Below are 20,347 nucleotides of genomic sequence, written 5' to 3'. Positions count from 1 at the left end.
CAGATGGCATTATGGGTATTTGATAAAAATGAACTTTATATATGATCTCGGAGGCATTCATTTGAATCACCTGTGTTGACAGCAAAGTGTTTTGTTTCTTTTACAGTTAGACACAGCCTTTTGATAAATGTACTCTTTATATTTTATATTATGAAATTTAGATTCAGTAACCGTGAATGGGAATGACATAGTCGCGATACAAGAAGTGATCCAGGCACGTTTAATCGGCAAGACTATACTTTCAGGGATCATTTCTATAGTTTTTTACTTGCGAAATGTGTTTCTAAAAAGTTTGGTCTCGCTAACCACGATGATGAGTAGCGGTACATCTTCCTGAGCGCGAAGCTGGTAGAGTAGATTGAGTTTACTCAGTCTCTCTGCTCTTGATGACCGTTCTTGATTTCCATTTGGGAATCTGGAGGGAAGTTGTGCGATCAGAGTGGTTATCGTCACATTGTTAATATCATATGTCTATTATGACACATATTTAACATAATGTCATTTTAGTATATAGTGATACAATTGTGGCTTTAAGATAACCCAACAATATATCACAGATTATAGGCTACATACAAATGTGAATCGATGCAGCAACGTGCTTCTTCTGATTTATGTGCAGGTAATTTAAAGTTATATTTGAATTATTATTAAATAAGTTCTATTACATTTTTCTTTTGCACATATGTCTTATTGAAAGCGTTGTTTCACCAAAGTGACTTCAGTCTAATGCTAAATAGTGTGCTGCATTTGAGGACATACGGAGTTTTATGCAGTAGATGGCGTTCGTCTGCCCCGTCTTGCCCGGCCTCTGGCTCAGACTAGTCTACAAGCATGTGCTGTGGTGGTCTGGAGAAGTAATTTGGGACCGCTTTTTTCTCGTCTTCAAAAGATATTGGAGCGGAGCTGCCTGCCCCATGTGAGTGATTGACCCGAGAACGAATTCTCTACTTCTAAGACCAGCCGCAATTGCATTCTGACTGAACTCTTGAGTTGACCGTTTTCTCTATGCCTACGACCGTCAAGGAATCCAACTGTCTCTCATCACTACGCGTTGACGGCAGTTTGGGATGGACGTGCCTCGACCGTTTGAGAGCCGTGTCCAGAAATACTTTATGGAGTTGACTAAGCATAAATGCTGAGACATAAATAATGTTTAACATCGCCATAGATGGAGGATCATTTTCCAAGAATTTGGACGACTTTGATTCCATACGCAGTGTGCTATTGTACAGGTCGGTATACCCATATATTCAGACATAATTTACTCAGTAAATGAATACTCTTGTAACAATGTTGCTACTTTTCTTTGGATAGATTGTGTTACATTTGGGAAAGCATTCATCACACTTTTTTTCAGACTACTTTGTTTCCAAGCACCGAATGCCAGGGGGGATTTAAAGACCTCGTGCACTTAGCAAGTAGAGGGGAGGGCTCGAGCGCACATCTTTGCAGAGAAGCACGCTCGATTGAAAATTCTCTATTAACAACGTCTAAAACTTAAATAAGATGTTCATTTGGCAGTATATATCTAGTTTTATTTATCTGCAATTATGCAAAATTACTTTGACGCTACTAAACTGACCGTGAGAAAGTTGCGTCTTGTCTGTAAAGTGCCCTGTTTTGTTAGGCTGGTAGTAAAGAAGCAAAAAGTGGGCATAGGCAGAATTAGGAGACAGTTTTGTTGAGTACTAGTTGAATTATTAAGTTACTGAAAAGTCAGCTGTTTCATTGCATGTACGTTAGGTGTTCAGAATAGGGGTAATTGTGTTGCAACTCTATATTGTTGATTCCCCAGCAGACGGAAAGCTTCTATGTTGTCAGGGGCAACGCAACGATTGACCAATCATATGTGGGTATTTAGCGTCACATGACACAGCAAGGGAACCCGTATGGAGACAATATGGCGAGAGAATGGCAATGCTCATCCAAGTAAAAATTGACAAACAGAGGATGTAGAGGATTTATGTATTATTGCACCACCTATGCAAAGTAAATAATGGCCTCTGTAGAGTTTCACGGATCAGTTGGAACGTTTGAGGCTAGCGAGCCCGCGGGAGAGGAGAGCGAGGACAGGAAGGGTGGTGGTGAGCATGACAACGGGAGCGATAGTGAATCCACATCATCAAGTTTCAGTGGCTCTGACTACTCTGAGTAAGAACTCTTGATCAACACTTTAAACATTTCCACCAGGATCCGTATCTCGTTATGATAAGGTGTTAGTTGGGGCACTGGGTGTAGAAAAATTGTGATCCAATAATGTTGTTGATCTATTGGAAGAATGCATCCCCAGATTCGTAGCCTATCTGTAAGCTATTTGACAACTGGAGTTTGAGACTTGACGTTGTTGTTAAATTAAATTAAAGATTACAAGCAGAAACATAACCAAAGGAAATAGAGAACAATGTACCGCCATAGTTTCATTCTCAATATTCTTTTTTTTTTTCGAGTTTTGGGTAAATGTGTTTCTGTTTCCAATTTGGAAACTCAAACCTTCATAAATAATTATATGCTGTTCACCATCCTCAGTGAATTTATGGATGTGGTTTCCAAGAGTGTACCGCAGGGTTGGCATGGCATAATTAGAGAAATGGAGGAGAAAAAAAGATGCCTGGTTGAAATTTTAACTCTCCTTTTTGCAGTGTTAAAGCATTTTCTCGGCCCAAGATTTGATTGTGGCCTCTCTCACTCTGTCTCTCTCTGTCTCTCTGTCTCTCTCTCTCTATCTATTCTAAAATGCAATTTTGTGTAAAAGCCTCATGGTTTGAAACATAAACCACACAATGACCCCCCGCCGCCCTGCCCCCTGCCCCCCCTCCCCCCCTTCGTTCTCTCAGTTCTAATGCTCCCCTTCCTCTTGGTGATCTCAGCGATCTGGAACCCGAATGGCTGGACGACGTCCAGGAGAACGGGGAGCTCTTCTACCTGGAGCTGAGCGAGGGTGAGGAGGAGGCCGCGTTGGCCCAGGCCTCCGCCAATCAGGGGCTCTCCACCAATCACGTGCGCTTCAGCGAGAAGGAGGCGGAGATCATCACGGAGGAGAAGAAGAAGAAGAAGCGGCCCGAGTCGGGGACCAAAGGGGAGCACGGCCTCAAGAGGCTGGCCAGGATCCTGAGGAGGACCAGGCGGCCCTCCCAGCGCCGGGGGAAAGACGGCGACGGGAGAGACTCGCACCCGGCGTCCATCTTGAAGAACCAGGTGGGCCAGAGGTCGGGGGTCACGGTCCGGCAGCAGCACCTGAAAGAGGCCTGCGTCTACCTCAACCCTAAGCGGCTGGGCGGATCCTCTCCCCCGCCCCCGGAGCGAGGGGGGCTGCTGGAGGCGCTGCTGGGGGTGGTGCACCGCCCCGGCTGGGGCGGGGCGGAGCAGGGGGACGCGGCGCGGGGGCGCGGGGAGGAGAGGATCGGCGTGCACGGCCTGGTCCCCGGCAGTCCGGCCGTCAGGTGCGGACAGATACTCATCGGTGAGAGAGGACCCTCTGCTCTGCTGAAGCTGGTTGTGTTGAATGAATCGAATGTAGCAACGGTCGTTTTTTTATCTTCCAAGTAGAGCGCTGCTATTCTTATCCGTGACACAGAATCCCAACCTTTACCATAGTTTTTTATTCTAGCTTTGTTAAATATATAGCCATAATATAACCATATATACAGTATATGGTTCGCATGGTAATGAAATACAGTAGAGTGGTCATTTTTTCTCTTTATGGACAATAGACTTTACCAAGCTTACTGCGTGTAATGGATCTAATATTACTCTGTATTATGACTTAAGAGCTTATTATAGCTATGGTTGCTGTTGTCATGAAGGTCAGGACTAAGGCCCAGCCTTCCTAATGCAAGGCATAAATTCGGTGTAACCGTAGACTTGTGTTTCAAAGACTAAGTCCTTAATGGTTTTGAGGCTGAGGTTTGTGCTGGTGTTCCAGACAAACCCAAGGAATTCTAACTGAGCTAAACCACAAACGCATATCCACATGAGTTAGTGTTTAGAGGAGCTTTCATCAAGGCTGACTGTGCCATGCTAAAACAATTAGGCTTGTTAAATACCTGAAATAACTCAGGTTGAAATCTAGGTTGAGGAGATAGGGCAAGTCAAGGCTGTACATAGCCTGGCAAAATCCTGTCTTTCAGTAAATAAATATAAAATCAAAATCCCGTTTTTACGTGTATTCACTACGTTCTGTATCAGAAATAGATTCCCATGCGTGATTGCTGAATTTTGGCATGATGTCATATTGTAATACCATGCATTCCCTGAATCATTCCTGTTCCCACGATTCTCTGTTTCCCAGGTGACGTTCTAGTGGCGGTGGATGACGTTGAAGTGTCCTCAGAGAACATAGAGAGGGTTCTGTCCTGCATCCCCGGACCCACACAGGTGAGAATGTTCTAGTTACTGTACGGCACAATACTCAGTGTTCCGACTGCCATTCGGTTTCTTTCAATCATAATCTAAAGGTAGAGAGCCACACTCACAAATATAAAGCTCTCTCTTGGAAGTCGCTTTGGATAAAAGCGTCTTCTAAATGAATACATGGCATACATTTCACTGGCGCATTTCAGCTTTTGTTGCGACTACTAGTAGGCCTACTGCACACGTGGTCTTGCTGAATATAGACATCCAGCCTGCGAATTTCCTTCACCGTTGGTTTCTCTCGGCACTAGAAAACACATTTAGTAAGGACCAATCAGCACCTCAGTGCTCGCTCGGACGGCATCAGTTTCCAAGGAAAAAAAACGACCCATTGATCGTCTTACTGAACGTGGCGGGACGCACCAACTCTCTCTCTCTCTCTCTCTCTCTCTCTCTCTCTCTCTCTCTCTCTCTATCTCTCTCCCTCTCTCTCTCCCTCTCCCTCTCTCTCCATCTCTCCCCCTCTCTCTCTCCGTGGGGAGGGCGGAGCCTCGGAGGGATCAGGAATCCGTAAATGACAGAGCGCCGGCGGGAGCGCTGGCGTTCTGCGGGCGGCGAGCACCGCGGCGAGACGCGTCCAGGAAGCAGAGGAAGACGGCCATTACGCCGTGGCGGCGGGGAGACAGCAGCTGATTAGAAGACGTTGCCGGGGAGCAAATTATACTCCAGGGAGAAGAGAGGGACAAGGGAAAGACAGGGAGGGAGAGAGAGATGTGGGTGAAAAACAAGCTGACCAAGAAGGTATATGTCAAAGATGATATATGTCAAAGGCTGAAGAGACACTCAGAGTTGAAATACACTCTGTGTGTGTGTGTTTTAGCTCAGGCCTCCCAGGTAGAGTGTAGACAGTAGCAATTAAGGGAAGGAAGGATTGTTTGTAATTAGGACAGACCACCATGCTCACTGAGGGCAAACGTCCATTGTCCACTGGAACGTCCATTAGGCACAGTGCTTCAGGCACAGCGCTTGAGCACATGCTCTTTCTCGCTCTCTTTCTCGCTCTCTTTCTCTCTCTCTCGCCTTCATCGCTCAAACTCTCATCTCTTCATCTCTCTCTTTCTCACTTTCTTTCTCCAGCACTTGGTCGCTTTCACTCTGCCCGGCCACACTGACTTCAGCGGAGTGGAATTCTACAGAGAGCACACTCCAGCCTTAACCACATCCCTGTTATTTATGACGAGAGAAAGCTCTGCTGTTAGTGAGACAGCAGTAGGAACTGGATCGCTGCACCCACAGAGGGAATGGAGTTTTTTTATTTCTTTCTCCAAAATAGTCGTTTCCAGAAAAGGTTGTTTAGGATGTGTTACATGAGGTTGTTTGCGTGAGGCTTCGGGAAAAAAATATACAGGAAGTCCTTACTTGTAAACAAATATCTCCCTTACCCTGGAAAGAAGTAATGTCTAAGTTAGTATTGTATGAATAACAGACAATCTGCTCTCACATAAGTATGAGAGATAGCCAGTCAGTTTAGGAGGTTGAAACCTGGATAAAAACCAAACACACACCGAATAATCGTTTGATTTCCCACCGTACTAGATTAACTCAAATCAACGAGTACCCACAGTGTTTGACAGATGTACTGTATTAAACGTGATCTGACTGTACAGAAAAGACCTACTGCTACAGAGACTCCTAATCTCTCTTCTCCTCTACAGTAAAAGCAGACTACTGTTCCCCCCCCCCCTCCCCTCCATCCCTTCTTTCCTCCGCGTCCAAGATGGCTGCCGGCCCAGGTCTGGCGCCTGACGCTGTGGCGTGGGTAGCGCTGGCTTGTGGTCGTTGCTGACAGGCCCCAGAGACATCCTGGTTCTGGTTTTGGTACTGGTCCAGGGTGGTGGATGAATGCGAAGACTGGGAAAGAGAGGCTAATGGATCCTTAGACTTGGGGAATGGATCCAGGGGAATGTCACTTCTGTCTTCACAGGCCTGTCGGAGGGGCTCACCTTTTCCTTCTCCCACTTCCTGATAATGTCCCGACGCTAAAGAGGAACAACAGGAGACAGGTTTTATTTGGCGCAAAATGGACAAATTGTACTCTTGTACAGTTGTGTTGTGCATGTTGATACTGTAATACAGAGTCGCCACGGCTGGTCCTACTGGTATGGACTGTGTATAAACTGTCACAGCTGAGTTGTAGGCCCACATCTGCTGTCTCTGGTCTTGATTTCCCCTAATTACCATCAACCAGGAGTTCTTGCTAGGCCCCACTGGTGTTGACAGCCTGCTGGCCGAAGTCAGAACAGTGTCAGTGTTGCTGTGTGGGTTTGGATGTGTGTGTGCCTACAGGGGAGGGAGAGTGTGTGTGGGGTTAGGTGTGTTTGTGGTGTGTTGGGGTTTACGTGTGTGTGTGTGTGTTGGGGTTGAGCTGTGTGAGTGTCTGGGTTTAGGTGTGTGTGTGTTGGGGTTTAGGTGTGTGTTGGGGTTTAGGTGTGTGTTGGGGTTTAGGTGTGTGTGTGTTGGGGTTTAGGTTTGCCTGTGTTGGAGTTTAGGTGCGTGTGTGTGTGTGTCAATTTTGGTGTCGGGAGTGCGCAGACCGAAACGCGATGTCACAAATACGAGTCTTTGACCATATGTCTGACTGGGCCCTCTTGAGAACCGGCCTTGACCACACATCCTTTTGTGTTTGAATGGAAGAGAGACAGCATGGGGAGAGTGTGAAATGAGAGAACCGACTCACAAATACTCAGCCATGCAGTCTCTTCTACAACTAAGAACAGACAGACACACACACGCACACACACACGCACACACCCTCCGGCTTTCCTTTACCACCCAGCCAAACTTGTAAAAGTTAAAAGAGCCACATGAGGGACGCTAGTCCTGTAATGACGATGGATTAAGCTGCCGCTCACAGGGAAATGATCCCTGTTCCACCCAGCAGAGGAGACCATAGCCCAGCACTATCCCTCCTCGCGTAGACACGCACACACACAAGCACGCACACACACCCTCTGTCTGACAGCCAAACCCACAGCCGTGGCTCCGCAGTGCCTGAGAGCAGGAACTCGGCGTGGTCATGACTGTGGTGCAGTGGAGAGACTGGCGATGGCTAGTTGATGAGGCTCTAGTTGGATAACGTTTCCCTTCTGTCTCCTTTCCTCACCCCCCCGCCCCTCCCCTTTTGGTCTTTATCCCCCTGCTCTCTCGCTGGTCTACCCCTAACTACTTTTTCTCTCGCTTTGCTCCTATTACACACACACACTCACTTTCTCTCTTTATCTCTTCATCTTCTATCTCTATCTGTCTTTCTCTCACTCCCTCCCTCGCTCTCTCTTTCTCCATCCCTCGCACTCTCTTTCTCCCTCCCTCGCACTCTCTTTCTCCCTCCCTCGCACTCTCTTTCTCCCTCCCTCGCACTCTCTTTCTCCCTCCCTCGCACTCTCTCCCTCGCACTCTCTTTCTCCCTCCCTCGCACTCTCTTTCTCCCTCCCTCGCACTCTCTCCCTCGCACTCTCTTTCTCCCTCCCTCGCACTCTCTTTCTCCCTCCCTCGCTCTCTCTTTCTCCCTCCCTCGCACTCTCTTTCCCTCCCTCCCTCGCACTCTCTTTCTCCCTCCCTCGCACTCTCTTTCCCTCCCTCCCTCCCTCCCTCCACCCAGGTGAAGCTAACCCTGGAGACGTCCAGCCCAGCGGAGGGGGCTCCCGCAGGCTCCTCCCCCCCCAGGTCCAGGCCCGGCCCCCAGGTCAGCCAGCTGGTGCGGCTCCTCTGGGGGGAGGACGCCACGGAGCTGCAGATGTCCATAGGTCACATCCCTCACATCGTCATGTACCTGTCACTCAAACTGGACTCGGACTCCCCCCTGGAGGAGGTAAGTAGGCTTAAAGGGGTAGTTCACTCAAACGGGCTTAAAGGAGGCTGCTGGGTGGAGGAGGGCCTGGGTTCGAATCCGAACAAGGCCATTTCCTGCATCCCCTCTCTCTCTCCCTGCTTTTCTGTCTGACTCCAACTGTCCTATAAAATAAATAAATAAATAATCATAATTTATTATAATAATAATAATAATTAATAACAATAAAGCTGACAAAAGGCCAACAAATAAATACATGTTTAAAAAAGGAGGCTGCATGACTGGGAAGGGAATTCCTGCCTCGAGAACCGTTCTGTTTAACACCAATATCTTTTAGACATTGTAGGCTGGCTAGCTAGCACCATAAATGCCGTCAATCAGTACGCACCCAATTGTACTCTTTCCGCATGTAATCACATGCAGTCTGTTAGTATTTAATTGATCAAATACTTCTTAGCTGTGTTTAGATTAATGGCATTTTTAGGAGTGGGAGGCATCAGGAAAACCCCTTAGCCCAGCACAGCAACTGTACAGCACAGCTTGGCAACCTCTCCTCTCCTTGACACAGAGCAGACTCTGGAGAGAACTACTGCCCTGGTCTGCCTCCAAAGCCTTGTGGGTATTTATAACTGAAAACAGAGCTTAGGAGAAAGAAACAAGAGAATAGAGTCCTGACTGTAAAAGATCTATTGATCCAATTAAATAAACTTTATTCATACCCAGGAGGGAAACAACATGACAATGCGCAACCGGCACCAAGGAATTGCAATGGAAACACCCCAGTAGAAAATACATCTCTTAACAGTAACATTGTCTTCCATAAAACCGTAACCATTGAATGCCTCGTTCCTCTTAAAGACGTTTTAACTTCCTAGTCCAGTTGCATTGGATGGAAGGGCTAATCCAGGCCTGTGTTGTTGCTGGTCTCTGTGGTGAAGCGCCACTCATTCCAGACGCAGTCAGCAGCTTCTTATACCTTCCTCTGTGGCCGGCCAATTAGAGGTTGATGTTTTCACTGCGCTCCTGTGTGTGTGTATATGTGTGTGTGTTTGTGAGAGTGTATGTGTCGGAGCCACACCAGTGAGATGGGAGGTGCTGCTAATGGCAGTGGACCAGTTTAGAAGCTTTGATTTCAGAAGACTGATTGTAGACTGGGAGAGGGAGAGACTTTTCTTTAGGCATGAAAGCAGGTTGTGACCAGGTCTTTTTTCTTTTTTTTTTAAGTGTTCAGGACATGTCTCAGATCCTACACATCCGTGCAGGCGGTGTGGTCACAGTTTGGGGAACCACTGGGTTATAATGTGCACTGGTGGTCCAAGCTGTGTGTGTGTGTGTGTGAGATTTCAAACGTGAATGTCTGCCACAGCGAGCCTTCCGTGCCTCTGTCAAGTTTCCATGGCAGAAAAGCTCTCTCTACATTCACATGTTGTCCCTCTGCTTCCGTCTAAAGCTCTCCACCCTTCACCCTTCAAAGACCACAGCACCCTGTGTGGAATACTAATGTCACAGACAACACAGAGACCATGCCCTGAGTGTGTGTGTGTGTGTGTGTGTGTGTGCGTGCAGCAGGAGATCCTGTACCAGTACCCAGCATCGGAGGCCTCCAGCCAGCTGAAGGGGGTGAGAGGGATTTTCCTCACCCTGTGTGACATGCTGGAGAACGTCACTGGGAGCCAGATAGTCAGGTAAAACACACACACGTGAGACACACACACACACACGTGAGACACGCACACACTGAATCTAAAGCCCCCATGAAAGGTGTGTGTTTATGTTTGATGTTTGGGACAGACTGCAGACTGCTTTGCTTGTCCTAACGGCCCTTTTCCATCTCTCACTCTCCTGTTCCCTTCCTTCTTGTCTTACCCTTATGTTCCCCTACTCCCCTTTCTTATTTGTTCCTCCTCTACTCTGCCCTCCCCCATCCCCTTACCCTCTGCGCCTCCCCCCTCCTCTTTCCACCTCTCCCCCTTCCCTTTCCCCCTCTCCACCTCTCCCCCTTCCCCCTCTCCACCTCTCCCCCTTCCCTTTCCCCCTCTCCACCTCTCCCCCTTTCCCCCTCTCCCCCTCTCCTTCCTGCCATACCCTCCTCTCTCTTCCTCCCCTCATCTGCTCTCTCCCTTCCCTTTCCCCTCGCTCTCCCTGCCCCCATCACCCTCTCACCCCTCCCCCCTCTCTCTCTACCCCTCTCCCCAGTTCCTCTCTTCTGTTGAGAAAGCACCTGGTCCATGTGGGCTACTGGAAGGAAAGTAACAACCTGCTGGTCATTGGCCTGCCCGCTGAGAGGTAGCTATCCATGTCTGGGACTTGTAGTTCAGTTTACTGGCTGTTTACATAGCAGTTGGTTTATTACTTCGGTGTCGAGACTTTCATTAACCGTTGGACTACAACCAACAATTTTATGACTGGATGACTGTTTTGTGTGAACGCCTGTTTTTTTTTTTATCCGAATGTTTTCTGACAGACTAACTTTATTCTGGAATGATTCCTCATGTTTTCTAGAGTTCCCTTGCTGTATCTGCAGACGGTGGTGGGGGGCGTTGTGAGAACTCTCAAAGTCATGCACGGCTCCTTGGACAGGTGTGTTTTCTCTGGTCCCAGCCCTGCTATATTAAGAACTGGACAAACCACCACATTAAAACGGTCTCATTCTAACCTTCTTTCTAACGTTTCCTTTTATTTTCCTCCTTCTCCGCCTTTCTCTCCTTCTCTCTTTTCTCCTCTGCTGCCCCCTTATCTCTTACCTTTTCTCCCATCTTCCCCCCATTCTCTCTCCTTTCCTCCCATATTCCCCCCTCCCTCCTCTCCCTCCCCCCCTCCCCTCCCCTCTCCTATCCTCCCCTCCTCCCCTCCTCCTATCCTCCCCTCCTCCCCTCCCCCAGGGCGTTCTGTGAGCCCGACCATGGCCCCAGGCTGGACCACTTCTTCTGCCTGTTCTTCCAGCAGTTGATCCAGCCCTCCAGGCTGAGCGACAGCCCCGGGGCCTCCACCCCCGACGTCTCCGCCACGCTCTTCCTCAACGGCCTGCCGGCGGTCCGCTGGCTCACCCTGCCCCCCGAAATCAAGGTCTGGATCTCCCGTCACGTGACATGACATCATAATAGATGATGTGTTCCTGTCTGCCAAGGAATACATGTTTGACTCGCGTCACAATGTGAGGGCAACGTGCGCTTGGATACTGGTCTCGGATCGTGAGGACGTTCCAGTCAGTGGGAGATGATTCAAACTGCCGGGACTTGTGTTTGCTGCCCTCTACTGTCCGTGTGAATTCACACGTTTGCTTCAACGCCGCAAACTTTTGTTCTTTGTCTGGTCTAACTCTCAAGTCTCAAGTACCTGGGTTTTAATGCATAAATAATCACCTATCTCTCTCTTTCTGTCTCCCTCTCTTTCTCTCTCTCTCTCACTCTCTCTCTCGCTCTCTCTCTCAACAGATGGAGGTTGATAGCGTCCTCTCAGACTTTGAATCGTCTGATTTTGGAGAAATGGTACGTGAGAACACTTCTTAAGAGCTGTACAAGGCACCTTTGCTACATCGTAGAGCCAGTAGCTACAGGTTTTCTGTCTGCCAGGCAGTACAGTTGGATCAATCAGATGATGTCACACCATGTCTCGTGGCCTGCCAATCAGATGATGTCACACCACGCCTCGTGGCCTGCCATTCACTCGTTATTAATTCATGTCTGACCTTCGTTCTCAGATTGATTACGGAGATTAGCACATATTAATTGCTGGCTCGATCCCCTATTCCCTTCGCCTTCTTTTATTGGACTCTGCAGCTGTCCCAAATGTGCCGACTCCCTTGAAATAAAACCTCCAATCAGCAACTCCCCCTCCCCTCTCACTTTATCTCTCTCTCCCTCTCCCCCCTCTCTCTCTCTGACAGTCAGAGGACTTCTACGGCATGAGACGTCTGTATCTGACTCTTGGCTCGTGTCTGTTCTACAAGGTGAGTGTTACACACACACACACACACACTTCTGGTCTCCAGGTGAGAAACAGACACCCAAAAACCCAGACTACATTTGACAGCCAACAGCCTCACAGACAGCAACGTATTATAGATATGAATCAAGACTTAAATATGATTGTGTGTGTGTGTGTGTGTGTGCGTCCGTCCTCTTCCAGGGCTACCTGATAGCCAACCACCTCCCCAAAGAGGACCTGCTGGACGTGTGTCTGTACTGCCAGCACTACTGCCTCCTGCCCCTGGCCGCAGAGCAGCGCGTGGGGCAGCTGGTGGTCTGGAGGGAGGTGTTCCCTCGCCACCGGGCCCAGGACAGGGACCAGTACCACCGGCCGGGCTACCTCCAGGCCCACGGACGATACTTCCTGCTCATCGTAGGGCTGGTGAGGACTTTTATTGTGAAGGCGTATTTTGACCTTTTTGATATAGGTTACATAGCTGTTTTGCCCCTTAAGTGAGGACATGATGTCGAGTGACACTCACTTGCTAACACCATGTGTGTGTGTGTGTGTGTGATGGCTCCAGAGACACTGTATGCAGTGTGTGTTGCTGGAGGCGGGGGGCTGTGCCTCCCCAGCCCTGGGTTCCCCTGGTCCTGACTGTGTCTACGTCGACCAGGTGAGCCAGCTGCTGGAACTAGCTAACATCCCGAGCATAATGTTTCCTACCCCGAACACTGTCTACCAGTCCCGTAGCTCGTCCCTGACTAGTGTGTGTGTCATGTGACCTCTGACCCCAGGTCAAGGCCACGCTGCTCCAGCTGGAGGGCCTGGAGGCGGGCATGGAGGAGCGTCTGGCCACGCCCCCAGCCCCCTGCCTCTCCTGCTCCGATTGGTTCCTGCCCTCCGCCGCCAGGGAGCGCCTCGACAGCCTGGCCGCCTCGTCCCCGGTCCTCAGCAAGCTGGCGGGCGCCGTCAAGATGTCCGGGAGTGGCGGCGGCAGGGGGAGGAGCCTGTTCGGGGAGCGGACCCGTAGGCCCAGCCCCCAGAGGAGTCTGTCGGACAGCGGGAGCGAGGGGGGGCAGCCGGAGGGGGGGGCGGGGCCAGGGCTCAGCCCTCACTCCACCCCTGATTCGGGCAGGAAGCTAGGGGGCAGGAGAGACTCTCTGGGGTCCGGAGGCTCCGACGGGAGCGGAGGAAGCGGGGGCATCTTCAAGGTCCTAAAGGCCTCCACATTTCCCTCTAATTATCGATATGATTCTTTAACGTAAAAAGGTGCTCTGAAGTGCAGGTTGTGATGGGTTTCCTGGTTCCTCAGATCCCCAGGATGAAGCACCCCAACCCGTTCTACCTGGGCACCCTGAAGAAGATCCTGACGGAGAGGGAGACGGAGGAGATGTACAACACTATGAAGTGAGTCCCAGACTGTCAGGTGATGGGACCCGGCCTCAGACCAGGTCTACCCACCCCCCCTCTCCCTGACCTCCACCAGACTGTCAGGTGATGGGACCCGGCCTCAGACCAGGTCTACCCACCCCCCCTCTCCCTGACCTCCACCAGACTGTCAGGTGATGGGACCCGGCCTCAGACCAGGTCTACCCACCCCCCCTCTCCCTGACCTCCACCAGACTGTCAGGTGATGGGACCCGGCCTCAGACCAGGTCTACCCACCCCCCCTCTCCCTGACCTCCACCAGACTGTCAGGTGATGGGACCCGGCCTCAGACCAGGTCTACCCACCCCCCCTCTCCCTGACCTCCACCAGACTGTCAGGTGATGGGACCCGGCCTCAGACCAGGTCTACCCACCCCCCCTCTCCCTGACCTCCACCAGACTGTCAGGTGATGGGACCCGGCCTCAGACCAGGTCTACCCACCCCCCCTCTCCCTGACCTCCACCAGACTGTCAGGTGATGGGACCCGGCCTCAGACCAGGTCTACCCACCCCCCCTCTCCCTGACCTCCACCAGACTGTCAGGTGATGGGACCCGGCCTCAGACCAGGTCTACCCACCCCCCCTCTCCCTGACCTCCACCAGACTGTCAGGTGATGGGACCCGGCCTCAGACCAGGTCTACCCACCCCCCCTCTCCCTGACCTCCACCAGACTGTCAGGTGATGGGACCCGGCCTCAGACCAGGTCTACCCACCCCCCCTCTCCCTGACCTCCACCAGACTGTCAGGTGATGGGACCCGGCCTCAGACCAGGTCTACCCACCCCCCCTCTCCCTGACCTCCACCAGACTGTCAGGTGATGGGACCCGGCCTCAGACCAGGTCTACCCACCCCCCCTCTCCCTGACCTCCACCAGACTGTCAGGTGATGGGACCCGGCCTCAGACCAGGTCTACCCACCCCCCCTCTCCCTGACCTCCACCAGACTGTCAGGTGATGGGACCCGGCCTCAGACCAGGTCTACCCACCCCCCCTCTCCCTGACCTCCACCAGACTGTCAGGTGATGGGACCCGGCCTCAGACCAGGTCTACCCACCCCCCCTCTCCCTGACCTCCACCAGACTGTCAGGTGATGGGACCCGGCCTCAGACCAGGTCTACCCACCCCCCCTCTCCCTGACCTCCACCAGACTGTCAGGTGATGGGACCCGGCCTCAGACCAGGTCTACCCACCCCCCCTCTCCCTGACCTCCACCAGACTGTCAGGTGATGGGACCCGGCCTCAGACCAGGTCTACCCACCCCCCCTCTCCCTGACCTCCACCAGACTGTCAGGTGATGGGACCCGGCCTCAGACCAGGTCTACCCACCCCCCCTCTCCCTGACCTCCACCAGACTGTCAGGTGATGGGACCCGGCCTCAGACCAGGTCTACCCACCCCCCCTCTCCCTGACCTCCACCAGACTGTCAGGTGATGGGACCCGGCCTCAGACCAGGTCTACCCACCCCCCCTCTCCCTGACCTCCACCAGACTGTCAGGTGATGGGACCCGGCCTCAGACCAGGTCTACCCACCCCCCCTCTCCCTGACCTCCACCAGACTGTCAGGTGATGGGACCCGGCCTCAGACCAGGTCTACCCACCCCCCCTCTCCCTGACCTCCACCAGACTGACGCAACACACTCCACCTCCACCCTCCCTCTCTACCCCTCACCCACACCCTCTCTACCCCTCACCCTCTCTTTCACCCCCACTCTCCCTCTCTCCACCCTCCCTCCCTCTCTACCCCCCCCTCTCTCCACCCTCCCTCCCTCTCTACCCCCCCTCTCTTTCACCCCCCCCCCTCCCTCCCTCTCTACCCCACCCCCACTCTCCCTCCCTCCCTCTCTACCCCTCCCCCACCCCCTCTCTTCCACCCCCCTCCAGGCTGACGTCGGGGGCGGAGAACACCCTGTTCCACTACGTGCTGATGGAGACGGTGCAGGGCATCTTCATCGCCCCCACCCACAGGGAGGTGGCCCAGCTCAGCGGCTCCATCCACCCTCAGCTCATCAGGAACTTCCACCACTGCTGCCTGTCCATACGGGCCGCCTTCCAGCAGAGCCTGCCGCCCCGGGTGAGACACACACACACATATACACACACACACATATACACACACACACATATACACACACACACACATATACACGCATACACATATATACACACATACATATACACACACACACATATACACGCATACACACACACACACACACACACACACACATATACACACATACACATACATACATATACACACACACACACACACACATACACACACACACATATATACACACACATACATATACACACACACACACATGTACACCCACACACATATATAGACAAACACATATCTACACACATATATATGTTATATATACACACACACATATATACACACACATATACACGCACACACACACACACACACACACACACACACACACACACACACACACACACACACACACACACACATACTTGTTCACACAGACACTCACACACACACACATCTGTTTGTCTTTCATTACTCGGCTGTGACCTCCTGGCCCGGTCTCTCTGTGTGTGTCTCCGTGCCTGGCTCTGCCCAGGGGCGGCGTGGAGCAGACAGGACTCAGAGAGGCTCGGGGCTGGGCCCGGTGAAGGAGCACGGGGTCCTGTTCCAGTGCAAACCTGAGAACTGGACCGACCAGAAGAGGCCCGCCCCCACCATGACCTACTGGGTCATAGGGTGAGTGCAGCAGGGACGGACACCAAGCTAACCTGCTAAGCTAGGAGCTAGTGATTCAGGAACGCTTTAATCGTTTTAAATGGCATAAACTAATATCTGCTATGCTTTCATTTAGCTCCTATCCCCAGGCATGCGTGGTCTTTTTTGGTTTGCATAGTTGTGGGTTCAACTCTAGGTAGTTTAATCGATACTGTATGCCAGCTGCACTAGATCTGGGTCTAGCTTGTGTCAGCTGCACTAGATCTGGGTCTAGCTTGTGTCAGCTGCACTAGATCTGCGTCTGGCTCGTGTCATGTGGGAGGTGGGGGGGACACTGAGCGGTTTCTGTCACTCCACGTGACCAAGTAGAGGTTTGACGGTGATGTTTATCTTACCCTCCGTCGAGTGGCCCTGGTACGGCTCTGCGTTATGAGTTATGACTGTGATATGAATAGAGGGGTTTGTACAGTAGCTTGCTCAGGGATTTGGGGTGGCTGGCCTGTCCCATGTAGAGATGACTAATGGTACTGTGGCGCACTAGTCTGACTCACTGGTGTTGCTTTTGGAGTAGAGCCTGAAAAGAGAGCGAGAGACAGAGAGGGGGGGAAGAGGGGAGTTAAATAAAGGTGGAGAGAGATATAGTAGGACCTATGTTACAGTTTATATGTGTCTTACACTGTAGCTGCTCTGCTGTTGTGCCCTATACTACTATCAGCAGTCCTAACCCACGTGCTTGTTTTCATGTGTGTGTTCCAGACGGATGCTTCTAGAACCCGTCCCTCAGGAATTCTATGTGTGTTTCCACGATTCCGTAGCAGAGATTCCGGTGGAGATGGCCTTCAGACTGTCCTTCGGCCTGGCCTTGTGACACACACACCACCATCTTGCCTTATCTTCTGATTCCTCCCTCCTCCCATCCTGTTCCATCCAGCCTCCATTTATGACCACTTACCGTGTGGCTTCTCTAGACCAAGAATCATGTGTTGGTTTAAGATTGAATACTACGTATTATTACTTAGTAATAATACTCTCATACTAGAGAGTATGTGTGTGTGAATGAAAAGCCGATTACTCTGCTTATACCTCAGAAAAGGCCGATGAGACACTCCAGGGAAACACATTCTAAGTGTCACAGAGCTGCTCGCTGAAGGGTGCCTGATCACAGGAAATGACTGTTCTAGACTTCCTCCTCCTCCACATTGCCATGACAACTGTGGATTTGTAAAGACATGGAAAAAGAGGAGCTTGTTTGATCTTTTTTTATTTAAAAATGTACAGTGTTTTGTATGGGAATGGGATTTTGTAATACTGTAGCGCATTGGGACTGTTAATAAAAAGAAAATTATTTTTATTTTTTACAATTTATTGAACACTGATGTTACGTTGATCATATCAACATCATTGTGCCACTGGGTAAAGAAATATTCTCATTTTAAGAGAAGTATGTCAGTCCTATGATAAGTCTTCTACATCATAATTTGTCTGTGCATTGACTTTGGACCGAGGCTGTGATCAATAAGCAGGCCTTGACATGCTCTGACAAGACACTGATTTGGCTCACATAATTAGGTTGTGATCCTCACCAGAAAGGCAAATGAAACGTCATTGAACACGGGGGACAAGAGCATTTTGTATTTTTACTGTATATAATCTGACAAAAAACAAAATCATAGAACTCCTCCATTCTGTCCTTGAATCGAGCTCAGAGTCTGCTGAATCCATGCTGCAGTGCAGAGTCCTCACTGGGCTGTCCAACCCTGCTCCTGGAAAACTAATCCTCCAGTGGGTTTACACTCCAAACCCAGTAGTAAACAAACATGATTCAGCTTGTCGACCAGCTAATGATTTGAATCAAGTGTGCTGGATTAAGGCTGGAAGGAAAACCTAGCTCTCCCCTGTCTCTCCAGGGACAGGGTTGGGCAGCCCTGGTCTAGAGTGTCTTCATAGTTCAAGCAACGCTTTCCACAAGTATCATGTTCTTCTTATAGCACTCCAGGCCGCAGAGTGGAGTCCCAGTCTTGGAGCAAGAGTACCTCTTCAGGTTGGTGCACCCAGCCACCCCACACCCTGCTGGGGCTGGGGGCGGTGGGCGAGGAGGCTGGGTGGCTGGGGTGCTCACCCCGGTGGGGAAGGAGATGGCCATCCCCTGTGCAGAGTCACTGTAGCGGACCATGGGGCACTGGGCCTGTTTGGACTTGCGTTCCCGCATGCTCTTGATCTTGGCCTTGCTGGTCTTGGTGAGCCTCTCGATGGTCTGGTTCTTGTTGTCCTCGGCCTTCTTGGCGGCCTGCAGGCGCCTCTTACGGGCGCGTTCCTCCCTCTTCACCATCATCTCGGCCGTCATCTCCTTCTCCTTGTAGCCCATGGGCAGCTCCAGGAGGGGCTGGCTCTGCTGCTTGTGCAGAAGGGCTTTCTGTAGGGGGGACGACGCACATACACGCAGACACACGTCCATGCATTACAGACAGGCAGACACGCAGGCCTATCATAGATCACACCTCAAAAGACACCCGATTCAGTCTGCAAATGACCGTCTCCGGTGCCCAGGCAGAGCCCGGCTCTATTCTATCCTGACCTGTCTGGCAGTGAGCAGGGACACGTCGATCTCCTTCTTCAGCTCCCCGTTGTCGTCCAGCTCGCCCTTCTCCAGGGCGTCCAGCCACTTCTCCTCCTCGTCCACCGGCCCCCCCAGCATGGAGTCTGAGTCCAGGTCTGGCAGGGGGGACGGGGCCAGGTTACTATCCTCATCTGGGTCAGGGGACATGGGTGGGTCGCGAGAGAGTCATTGACGTAACACATCCGAGAGACAAACTAAGCATGGGAATGTTATAGGAAAAGGAGGGATTTTTACGAAAATTTTAAGAGAAATTTACAATTAGTATATATATATATTTCAGTGACACTCAGTGTCAAATGCTGTACAGTTCAAAGCATATATATTCTCACTGGCATTCAGCAGATCTCCACTGAGGTACGGTAAGTAGGGTGATCCATATGACTTAACTATTACAATTTCTAATTTCAAATCAAAGTATTTACCCTGCCACTAAAGAAAAACATTTATAAAAGGGAAAGGAAAGTGTAATAATGTCAAGAATAGATAAGACACCTTGGGACTCACCCAACCAGGCCCTGTACTGCTCCAGAGGAACCCCCTCGGAGGGCTCGTCTTCCTCATCGTCGTTGTCATCATCGTCATCATCATCAACGATCATCAATGGAGAGGGAGGGCGGGCGACCCCTGGAAGCACGGTGAAGGTTGGCACGCTGGTTCCGAAGAGAGGGGGGACAGAAGATAGGCTTAGAGGGAAAACAAGCACCGCAACCATACCCCTCGACTTGACTGAGGAGGACATACGAAGGATGTATCTTGCCGCCTTCGCCTGACTGGGAAACGTCCTCCCGTTAGAATCCCAGCTCACCTCTTTGTCCCCAGTGTCTGACCTCCCAGTTTGATCTTGAGCCGGAGCTGTGGAGGGGGTCGGAGCTGGGGAGGGGGCCGGACTACCATGCCGGAGTCCGACTCCAGAGCCTCGGAGAAGCCGTGGCCGTCGTCCCTGTGGTGCTTCTTCTTGTGCTTCTTGTGCTTTTTGTGTTTCCGCTTGTGGACGCCGCCGTGTAGTCCGATACCGCCATCACCTAACAATAGGAAAGGAGGAACAGGAGTTGAGGTGCACGGCCAGTTGGTGTGCAGTCTCACAATGTCGATTACACCACTTGTACGCTTTTAATGTAATGTATCCGTTTAGCACACGCTTTTATCCAAAGCGACGCACAGAAGGGGGATTTGAACGCGACCTTTTAAAGTATAACGCAAGAGCATCCAAACAAGCTATTTTAAGTGATTTTCTTACATTAAAATACAACATTAAAACACAACTGAAACAACTATTGTTAAATGATGCACAAAACAACAGCAAATCATATAGCTCTAAACAACTCACCGATAAGAAACCTCGGGTGAATCATGTCTTTCTTTTTTCCCATTGATGCTACTGTAATGAACGAAACCGACAGATTCCAGGGCGTGGTTGCAACTTTACGCTAGTACATGCCAGGACATTGTCAGAGACGTTTTAATTATGTCTAATATAT

General features: G+C 50.8%; 2 protein-coding genes and 1 non-coding gene across 6 annotated transcripts; 2 read left to right on the top strand and 1 right to left on the bottom strand.

Annotated features, from left to right (window-relative positions):
• Positions 1-229: 229 nt before the first annotated feature.
• LOC134010175 (small nucleolar RNA U3) lies at positions 230-444 on the top strand. The gene has a single exon (XR_009928322.1). It is a non-coding gene; the product is annotated as a small nucleolar RNA U3 (small nucleolar RNA).
• A 202-nt stretch (positions 445-646) lies between these two features.
• intu (inturned planar cell polarity protein) lies at positions 647-17,595 on the top strand. Of its 3 annotated transcripts, XM_062449084.1 has the most exons (18): positions 647-916; positions 1,024-1,232; positions 2,868-3,460; positions 4,289-4,374; positions 8,009-8,218; positions 9,764-9,882; positions 10,394-10,483; positions 10,700-10,777; positions 11,080-11,263; positions 11,632-11,685; positions 12,084-12,146; positions 12,326-12,547; positions 12,690-12,782; positions 12,904-13,320; positions 13,422-13,516; positions 15,418-15,607; positions 16,134-16,273; positions 17,009-17,595. In XM_062449084.1, the coding sequence occupies exons 2-18, from the start codon at positions 1,150-1,152 to the stop codon at positions 17,118-17,120; spliced, it is 2,829 nt and encodes a 942-aa protein (XP_062305068.1). In that variant the 5' UTR covers positions 647-916; positions 1,024-1,149; the 3' UTR covers positions 17,121-17,595. The 3 variants fall into 3 exon arrangements, with proteins under 3 accessions (XP_062305068.1, XP_062305067.1, XP_062305066.1); XM_062449083.1 differs by having other exon boundaries at positions 875-1,232; XM_062449082.1 differs by lacking the exons at positions 647-916; positions 1,024-1,232 and adding an exon at positions 1,895-2,151 and having other exon boundaries at positions 17,009-17,594.
• ino80b (INO80 complex subunit B) lies at positions 17,575-20,334 on the bottom strand. 2 transcript variants are annotated; one of them, XM_062449088.1, is made up of 5 exons: positions 20,197-20,334; positions 19,675-19,891; positions 19,362-19,519; positions 18,828-19,000; positions 17,575-18,665 (listed from the first exon to the last, which is right to left on the bottom strand). In XM_062449088.1, exons 1-5 carry the CDS (start codon positions 20,237-20,239, stop codon positions 18,201-18,203), a joined length of 1,056 nt encoding a protein of 351 aa, XP_062305072.1. In that variant the 5' UTR covers positions 20,240-20,334; the 3' UTR covers positions 17,575-18,200. The 2 variants fall into 2 exon arrangements, with proteins under 2 accessions (XP_062305072.1, XP_062305073.1); XM_062449089.1 differs by having other exon boundaries at positions 19,374-19,519.
• Between the last annotated feature and the right edge of the window lie 13 nt (positions 20,335-20,347).

Source organism: Osmerus eperlanus, chromosome 23, assembly GCF_963692335.1.
Source record: "Osmerus eperlanus chromosome 23, fOsmEpe2.1, whole genome shotgun sequence".
Classification (NCBI taxonomy): Eukaryota; Metazoa; Chordata; class Actinopteri; order Osmeriformes; family Osmeridae; genus Osmerus; species Osmerus eperlanus.
Note: the sequence above shows the minus strand (reverse complement) of the source record. Positions and strands in the feature narration are given on the sequence as shown.

Excerpts from the sequence above, each read along its gene's own strand:
- intu (XM_062449082.1), top strand. The coding sequence starts at position 1,997 with ATGGCCTCTGTAGAGTTTCACGGATCAGTTGGAACGTTTGAGGCTAGC. Across the intron at positions 4,375-8,008 it reads GCATCCCCGGACCCACACAG|GTGAAGCTAACCCTGGAGAC; the intron begins GTGAGAATGTTC and ends CCCTCCACCCAG. Across the intron at positions 13,517-15,417 it reads GAGATGTACAACACTATGAA|GCTGACGTCGGGGGCGGAGA; the intron begins GTGAGTCCCAGA and ends ACCCCCCTCCAG.
- ino80b (XM_062449088.1), bottom strand. The coding sequence starts at position 20,239 with ATGGGAAAAAAGAAAGACATGATTCACCCGAGGTTTCTTATCG. Across the intron at positions 19,892-20,196 it reads TCACCCGAGGTTTCTTATCG|GTGATGGCGGTATCGGACTA; the intron begins GTGAGTTGTTTA and ends TCCTATTGTTAG. Across the intron at positions 19,001-19,361 it reads CTGGTTGGGTGAGTCCCAAG|ATGAGGATAGTAACCTGGCC; the intron begins GTGTCTTATCTA and ends CCCCTGACCCAG.